This window comes from Alosa sapidissima, chromosome 1 (assembly GCF_018492685.1).
Source record: "Alosa sapidissima isolate fAloSap1 chromosome 1, fAloSap1.pri, whole genome shotgun sequence".
Taxonomy (NCBI): domain Eukaryota; kingdom Metazoa; phylum Chordata; class Actinopteri; order Clupeiformes; family Clupeidae; genus Alosa; species Alosa sapidissima.
Window position 1 is genome coordinate 39210912 of NC_055957.1, and position 9611 is coordinate 39220522.

The window sequence follows — 9611 nt, forward strand, 5'->3', positions numbered from 1 at the left end:
AATCTATACCATCTGTGAAAAGATGTTTTCCTTTTGTTTAGCATGGGAAAACCAATAGAGTTTGGGGCTTTTGAATGACACCTGTGCTAACTGTTGCAAAAGGGTGTGAGAAATGTGTGAACCCAATGAAAATGTGTGAACACATTCACAAGAGATGACTTCTGCTGTGCAAAGAAAGTAGTCATGAAGACCAAGTGGGATCCAGTTTACTTAAGCAGGTAAAAGCAATCGAGAAAAACTGTAACACTGTTAGCCCACCTCCATATGCATACAAACAAACACACACACACTCTCTCTCTCTCTCTCTCTCTCTCTCTCTCTCTCTCACACACACACACACACACACACACACACACACACAGCGGTGTCTAGTGCCAGCATGATATAGTGCTGTCATGTACTGTATCTGTCTAAGGCTTTTACGGAAGGCTCAGGACAGTATGGCACAAATACTGTAGGAGGATTGGAGAAAATCAGGTCATCGAGCAAACACACCACACACACACACACACACACACACACACACACACACTTACACCACGGTCTCTTATCTTTTGATTCTTTCTTTTGCTGTACTTTCCTCTTTCTCAATTCAAAATATGTATAAAAAAAACTAAGAGTCCCTGAAAGTGTATACGCAAACACACACACACACACACACACACACACACACACAATAGGACCTATTTGAATCACAAAGCAGAGTCAGAGCTAATTTCAGATTCAGTGGGCAACATTTCGAGAGCACTTTGGACAGCCACGTCTGAAACGGCCAGAGAAAAAATGACAGAGAAGGCATGAGAAAGAATAGGTCAGCAGCGGACCTCTGAGACTGGACTTGTGACAGCAGCACTGGTGGTGAAGGAGTGGTGTACTGTATGTGTGTCTGTGTGTGTGTGTGTGTGTGTGTGTGAGTGTGTGTGAAGGGTCAATCTGCATTGTCTAAAACATAGGCCAGATGGGTGACATTATCTCCATGCAGTGGTGCACATGCAGGACAGGACAGCAATGCATGGTAGGAAACAGCCAACACACCATTCACAACATTCCTGCCCAGTAGGGGTGTAAGAAAATATCGAAATAAAACCGAATATTGCAATATTTTATTTGCCATTATTACACGGTTCTTCATAATGCTGCAGAATACTCCATTTACTTGAATGGGCCTTCTCAACATTCGGAGGTCTGATATTTCTCAGTAACAGACCATTGCTAAGGATAATAGACCGCTGTTATCCTTAACTATTAATAAAAAACATATTAATATTATGTTTTTTTTAAATCGATACAGTATGTAAGGGATAATGTATAGAACGTCGGTCATTATCGGAAAATAAGTCCCGACAGGGCGAACAGGACCCCGACGTGCTGTAGTGTAAATGTGTAAATCAGGTTTATAGGCCAGAAATACTTGCGTATACAAGGAATTTGGCCTCTGCATTTATTCCATCTGTGAATTAGTGAAACGCACAGAGCACACAGTTACACAGTGAGGTGAAGCACAAAATGAGCACACAGTATATAGTATATAAGTATAAGTATACTCTTTTGATCCTGTGAGGGAAATTTGGTCTCTGCATTTATCCCAAGTAAAACAGACTCAGCACACAATGAAGACACAGTGAGGTGAAGCACACATTATTCCCGTTGCAGGCGGCGCTCGGGGAGCAGTGAGGGGTTAGGTGCCTTGCTCAAGGGCAGTAGGCCACGGCTGCAGTGAGATACTGTGGTCAACGCCAAATGTTAATACATATCCTCGCCTATGCACAGTACATACTAATACTAGTAAAATATGTCTGTTGCCATACACATCTTGGTCTTATAATAGTTGTGGGTGAAGTCATGAAACAAGTGAGATTACCTGCCAATGGCAAAAACGATGGTCAACAGAGGCACTAGGTTGAGTAAGTCGTGGTTCAGATAAGCAGCACGCCAATATTGGTAATGTATTGTAACCGTAGCTATTCAACTATCCTGGGTTAAGGACAAAAGTCCACATGTTTCTGGGCACATTTCAAACAAATGAAGACAAACCTCACTTACGGACTGTAGCTTTAAGGAAGCAAGCCAAAGTGGTCCATGACATTCATTCTCTCACTGTGGCATGTGAAAGTAACACCCGACTCAGGCTCCTGTCATATCTCGGGTCTTATCATATATCGTTTGATGCACTTTGGCACTCATATCATTACTCGTATAAAATTAGGGCAGGCTAAATTGTCGGCTCTCTGTGTAGTTTATATTCATATATATATATTTAAAAAAAACTCCATCTCATTATTTAGCCAGAGATGGGCTTGAGAAGAGTGGTTTTTAAGTGACATAAAATTATCCATTAATGGTTGCATTTTGGAAGAGGAGGGAAACTTTTATGACACTAGAAACACATCAACACAATAAGTGTGTATAATGAGATGGCGATGCTTTTTAAGTGGGTATACTGCGTAGACCTGGGGCCTCATTACAGAAAGTTATCCTAACTGCTTGTCCTATCTTACGTTTCAAAGATAGGACAAATCCTATCTTCCTAGAAGCAGTTACTAAACTCAAGGCTGTATCCTATCCTATCTTATCTCAGACCTCCTATCTTAATGAATCCTACCTATAAATGTCAATGAGACTTTTAAATCAGCAATCATCCTGTCATGCCTGTTTCTATGCTTAGAATGTATACAAGACTGCCTGTACCTATGATTAGAATGTCAGGTTGCAAAGACTACTAAAATTTATGCATTAATAATAAAATGGCCCACTGGTTAGCACTCTGGACTTGTAACCGGAGGGTTGCAGGTTCGAGCCCCGACCAGTGGGCCGCGGCTGAAGTGCCCTTGAGCAAGGCACCTAACCTCTCACTGCTCCCGAGCGCCGCCGTTGTAGCAGCTCACTGCGCCGGGATTAGTGTGTGCTTTACCTCACTGTGTGCTTGTTTGTGTTTCACTAATTCACCGATTGAATTAAATGCAGAGACCAAATTTCCCTCACAGGATCAAAAAAGTACATATACTATACTAATGATTAATGTATTTGTTATAAATGTTAGGCTATACATGTTTTAAAACACACGCTTATTGTAAAACCACCAATTACCAACCCTTTTGTTCGAAAATTCTAAAACAACAATGTTTTTTAATAGCCTCCTTCAAAATAACATTTGATAAATGAACCTTACATTTTTCAGTAGCCATAGGTGTGTAGATTTGAACAAAATCTAGTTTGGTTCTTTACTGCCTGAAATATCCAATTTTGTTTACCACGCTTAGAGTTTAGTGCTGGGCTGGTGGGTGCCTATTTCCAACCTTTCTCACGGCACATCAACGGTTAGACCGAGAATTCTCGTTGCAAATCAAAATTCCACTGGAGCTCCAAGCGGATTTGTACACACAGCCTTACAACACTGTTTACAGCTCTTCGAGTAAAATGTAATTTTTGGTACATAGCTAATTTAGATACACTTATGGTGTGGGTGCTTGCGTTTCTTTAGGAATCCGCCATCTTGGTTTGTATAGAAATTAATATTAAGTGATACATACACGCAAGAGGTCGGAAATACAGGACGGTTGGTAATAGGTGGCGTTCCTATATACATTTTATATTGCTTGTTTTCACTTAATTAACCTATTTAGTGAAAATATGCTGTATGGTGTCCCTAACAGTCAGGTTCCTCATCTTGTAGGCTAGGCGACAACCCAACAAGACTGTTGCAGTCAGTTGGATGGTTCTGTAATGGCCATTCCTATCTTAAGTTAGGATAGGATTTTTTCCTAAATGCAGTTAGGAAACATGCTTCTGTAATACCAAAAATCCTAACTGCCTTTCTAAACTGAGATAAGATAGGATTTCAGAGTTAGGAAGTTTCTGTAAAGAGGCCCCTGCATATCATGTAGACTACACCACTGCTCAAAATGACTTTGGGACAAAGTATATTGATCCCTCCCAATCATCCTCCCAATTCCTCTTAGAACAATTCTCCATCCACACAAATGTTTGTTTTCTCCATCTAAAGCCATGTTTTCCTAGTCTGGCCACACCCACCTAGAATCTCCTTACAGTGAGAAACTAGTCTGGCACACGACAATACACTGACATTTCCCTCAGACAAAAAGGGCGATGGGCCAATCAGCGAGGAGAGGGGATGACGCTATAGCTTCAAAATGGAAAGTTTTTGAGTTAAACGGTAATAGCATCGCCTGCAAACATAAAAAAGAAATTGCAGTCAAAGATATTAATACATTTATGTACAGTAAAGGTAGGCCTACCGGTACATTGTTTCCTGACTGCCGGTTTATCATCAGTTTTTTAAGATTAGGCGAAATAGGAAGCATTGTTAAGAATCACTGATCAATGTGATTGTTGTGCTAGAGTTGGAAAGGTTTCCAAATCATGAGAGGCCAGGCTCTCTTCACAAAGTGAAATGAAGTAGTGAGTCTGGTATTGCAGTTCTAGCTGGAATAAAATTAAAAGGTATAACAAATGTGTCTTATTGTACAATTTGTCAATTGTGACATTATGCCACCTGACCCAACAGGTATGACGGTATGAGCCTTGCTGGAGTCTGAGGTGGAGGTGGGTGTGAACATGTTACTGAAGTTTGAAATGTTAATCTAAGGAGAGAGTGAACACTGTAATAGGTCAGTGTGTTGTTTTTCCAAAGGGTATCACTGATTTGAGAGCCATAAGGATAATCCTCTTACCAAGCCCTTGGTGTTCGGCTGAAAAGTGGCAATCTCTTACCCATTTCTCTCTCTCTCTCTCTCTTTGTCTTAGAATTCTGCTATATGATTTCCACACACATGCATACACACTCAGGGTGATAAAAACACCTTGAGTGTTATACTGTTGGAATGTCAGGGACATTCTCTGTGAAAGCCTGTCATATAAAGCTGCTTTTGCTTGCTTATTGCTTTGACATGTAGAGGTAAAAATGGACTTAAGCCAAGGCCCTGCACCCTTGCTTATTAGTTTAAAGGAATGGTTTGGAGACTTCTACAGATCCTATTTGTACTACTGTAGAAGTTTGGTACCATTCCGGGCATTATTAGTGGGGTAATTTACGAGATACACCGTTGGTTCCAATAGCACCTGCACTAAGCCATTCGGCTGATAGCACTAACTCGACCAATGTTCAACCAAGGGAAAAAAGCTTCTGGGGGGGGTGTTTGGCTCGAGGTCATGGTGCAAAGGACCCTAGGGTGATATTACTCCGAACCATCCATTTAACATAGTCACATAGGGTACATAGGGTATTCTCCCATCATGTCAGTCCCGACACAACCCCATGAGCACCATACCACCATTCACCGAGTCCTGTCCAGCTTGCTTTAGGTCGTTGCTTGTAGAGCTTTCTTTATATAGCACACAGTGCAGGTATTAATGGCATCTAGTAGTAGTAGGATTCCAACAGAGGGGGGGAAACATGCTGAAGCCTTGTGTGCCTGTCCTGACTATTTCCACATCCCATTTTAAATGCTCAGAGAATATGGCTTGGGGATAATCTAAAGGTCAGTATTTAATCTACAGTCCAATAAAGACATTACATGTTGCTATTATTTGTCTATATAGTAGGCTATACAGGGATGTGTATGCAGTAAATTTGGAGGGAAATGAATGCGATAAATCAGATAAAATGCATGAATCAGATAAATCAGCGCATAGATAACCGGGGCAGGCGGCGCGGCTCTAATGAGTGTGGGGTGAATGCGGAGGCGATGACCCAGTTCCTGGCAGGGCGGATGGGCGGGTGGAGCGGATGGCCCGTGAGCGCAGGACGGCGAGGAGAGGAGAGGAGAGGTGGCGTGCGGTTGGCTAGGGAGGGTGTGCATCACCAGGCCTCCCGCTTCAGAGACAATGACATCTGCCGCCGGCGTTAAGTTACTGCTCGGCTGCCTAATCCACCTAAGCCGCACTCTCTTTATCAGGAGAGGATAAGCCCAGCCACCAGCAGGGGACTTTCTACATAGATCAGGAGTTTACCACTCCAATAATGCCCAGGGAAAGCTTGGTAAACATCATTTCAGACAGCCTGAGATGTATCATACTGGATGCTGAGGAGGGACAGGCGAGTTTAGACTGCAAAAACAAAAACGAGATGGCCAATTATCCAGGGAAGCGCTTTTTCATGTTTGCCTTTTGGTTTGCATCACAAGAAAGCTGCTGGAATTTCTAGCAACCCCCCCCCCCCTCCCAGAAAACTCTTCTGTTCTGTCTGTTCTGTTCCTCTCTGTCTAGTTCTGGGGCAGCTGGTGTGTTGTGATGAAAGTAGCGATTGAGACGTGAAGAGACGGGGCAGGGTGGAAGAGAGAGTGAGGGAGGTGGGTTGGGTTGGGGTGGATGGTTCTTCTCGGGATCCTCAGAACAAACACAGCTGTTGTTGTGCCTCACCAAAATCCGTAATGGCATAATAAGCACCACACAACAAGGCAGCGTCATGATTCTGACTCTGCACCAGTAGCTGTGCCACATGACCACATGTCACGACCTGACTCACACTATAAAATAACACCATACAGCAGCTGTCATGTCAAACACATGGTTATTAACTGGTCAAGCTTAACAGCAACCTAAGACATTAAGACACCTCAGTAGGGAAACTCTGGCATTTGAGTGACCTCTGGTCAGCACCTTATGTCTACTGCCTTACTGTAAATGATTTTAACTAGGGCACTGAAGACATACAATAATAACATTTATGTTCGGGTTATGAATTTGGTGAACCTGCCTGGTAGCCTACTGGTGTGACAAGGAACAGTAGCATATGGCAGTTGAGATTATGAGCTTACCTGATCAGGCAGGTGACTCAGAAAGCCACACCTAATCGCCAGAATCTGCTAATTGATTACGCACACTAAAATGGCAGTGACTGACTTAAAGTCCCAATCCTATTGCGCTTTACCTCCCACCAACTTGACCTCATCCTTCACACACACACACACACACACACACACACACACACACACACTAGCCCATACAGTGATCTGTTTCCCTTACTGGACTTACTGCTTCACTGTGCCATTTCGCAAATCAACAGGAGAATGAGGTGTCTCTGTTGACACTACCCCCCCCCCCCATCTTTCAAGGAAGCCTCTCTTGTGGATACCTTGTGGAAATAACACTCACTCCTTTCAGTAAATTGCTCACCAACTTCTAATCATGGGTCCTAATGAGATTGAGAACTCATGTCTTCTGCAATCATCTATAGGGCTCACACAAATGTCAGACCCAGCCCACTGCCAGCCAGAGCACTAGTAGACAAATGTGTTAGCAGTAAATCACACAAATTAGCAAATAGGAAGGCAGTTCTGGTAACAAATCACAGTCTGAAGCCATATAAACTGAGGAAAAATGTGCATTCAGGTTATAGTTTCACCTACATAGCCTGCTAAGTCATAGACCAGCGGCAGCACATTTGTCAACGTTAGTACAAGTCTATACCACTGCTATTGTTGTTGAGAATGTGAACAGGTAGACACCATCAGGTAGCGTTTTCCTCACCTTTAGGGAAAGGATTGGGCTGAACCGCATAGAGGAAAGCATGCACCATATGGAACAGTGCCCCAATGGCTCCTGGTTCGTAATAAGCATGTGTCTCGTAGACCACTGAGGGCACGAATCCGAAATCCAAAGTTTGCGGAGGGACCCTCTGCATTTCTGCGCGCGCTGTCTCCTCAGGCTCCAGCGAATCATCCTCGTATGGGGGCTCGCACGAGCTGAAACCCCAGCAAAGAAGAAGTACGAGTCCTACTTTCCAAGCCATGGCAGGTGAATTGTCTTTCAAAGTATGGTATTGAGGAAGCGCAATGGATGGAATAATCACAGATATCAAACGGGAAGGGGTCGTTTGTTTGAAGAAAAAGCCAGTCGCTTCAGTCTTCAGCCGCTCCTGTGATCCTCAGCATCGATGTTCAGTGCCAAAGAAAACTATGTAACTTCACCGAATGTAAATATTAGATAAAACTGGTCAGTGCGAAACACCTCGATACATTTAGGTCCTATTATCCCAGGTCGGTTTCATGGTAAACATTTCTTCTGGGCGCGCGCAAGCAGTCAGGTAGGCTATCACTGAAGGTTTCCGTTCCGTCAGTCGTTCCAGAGTGTTGGAGCGAGATTTCGTGCGGCTGCGCGCGACATCTGTGTGTGTGTGTGTGTTTATTTCCTCACGTGAACGCGCGTATGTCGAGCGCTGGTCAAAGCTCCTTGTAAGATCGCTTAAGTAACGTGGTAGGCAGTTAGCAATCCATACCGGTAGCAACAACAGGTACACTACAGTCAGATGCTGCGAAGAAGCTAAATAGCAATGGGGAAACTGTCCATCTCCTTTCGCCCGAGCAAGTGAGGTAGTTCGCGTCGCGTTTACCGATTAAATCTGCTCTTTAGTATAAGCTGAAGTGTCATTTGTGAATTATCGATAATAGCCTAAATAAATAAATAATAATCTGATCGGCGCTACATTTGTAGCCTGTCACCCACATGCTTATGACTAGTTGGCATGCTCAGGTCTATGGAAACTGAATGGATGGTGTAACCAATCACACACATATAACTATTACATGTGGTGTTTGGGTCTACTGGACCCGAGTGTAATAATTGTAGGTGGTACCTTAACTGTGTTCTCCTCCTAACTGGGCCTGCTGTGTGTCTGTCTCTGTCTCTCTCTCTCTCTCTCTCTCTGTGTGTGTGTGTGTGTCTGTGAGACTAGTGTGTCTGCGCGTGTGTATGTGTGCGTGTCTGTGTACAGCAGGTGTCTGTGTGCGGGAATTTTGTCTTTCTGCATCTGCTATTCCCACACAAAATTACAACATTTTTACATGTCAAGCACTTTCACCTGTTCTGATTAAGTTCTAAGAAATAAGCACCAATAATGATCAAAAATCTTGATTCTATTTGTTTACCTTTTTATAATTGAATTTCGTCGTTTTCTCAAAAAGAAAACGAAATGATCATACATGTTACCCATCTCACATGGGTAAATGGCAAATATGAACCATAAATGATGTCTATATCATTGGTAATTGAGCTAAAGTATTTTTACATACCGGTAAATAGTTGGCTGTATTGATTTAAGAGCCTAATAATGTGGTGGGTCCACCAGACCTAACCCGGGAACGTTGGCAGAGTAACAAAAATATGAATATCTTACAAGGGTTAAGCAGAGTACTCTCTTAGCCAGGCAGGTGCATAAAGAGCCTTTATAGGGCCACACCAGGACACCTGAGACCCGAACTGAAGCGGCTGTACTCTCACCCCCTTCCAGTCTGGGAGTGGCGGAGACAGGGGCTGCATTTAGCTGACATGGAGGCATTTTCCCACCAGCATAGCAGGCATGGCTAGAGGCGGTAAAGAGCTTTGTTGCTAGTGGACATCCCCCTCCCCATAGCCCTGAAACAAAAGGATTTAACTCCAACGTTAGTCACACAAACATGAGGAGGATGATTTCAAGAACCGTTTGAACCTCAGACCCGCTCCATTCAAAGCACCATTATCTCTCTGGCCTACTGCATTGGTTTACAATAGCATAGACCATTTTCTAGCATTAAGCTCTTTAGTTAAGTAATATCGACCCAAAGCCCCCTATTATGCTTTCTCCTATTTATTCTAACCACTCTGAACTGAACAGC

The 9611-nt window shown here is 43.3% G+C and overlaps 1 protein-coding gene across 8 annotated transcripts in view; it reads right to left on the reverse strand.

Moving 5' to 3' along the window:
• Nucleotides 1-8067, reverse strand: part of prom1b (prominin 1 b) — a 38718-nt gene extending 30651 nt beyond the window's left edge. For all 8 annotated transcript variants that reach the window (XM_042084851.1, XM_042084842.1, XM_042084871.1 and 5 more), the window contains exon 1: nt 7489-8067. In XM_042084851.1, the coding sequence (XP_041940785.1) occupies nt 7489-7750 (262 nt within the window). In that variant the 5' untranslated portion in view covers nt 7751-8067. The remainder of the gene's footprint in view (nt 1-7488) is intronic.
• Nucleotides 8068-9611: the final 1544 nt, after the last annotated feature.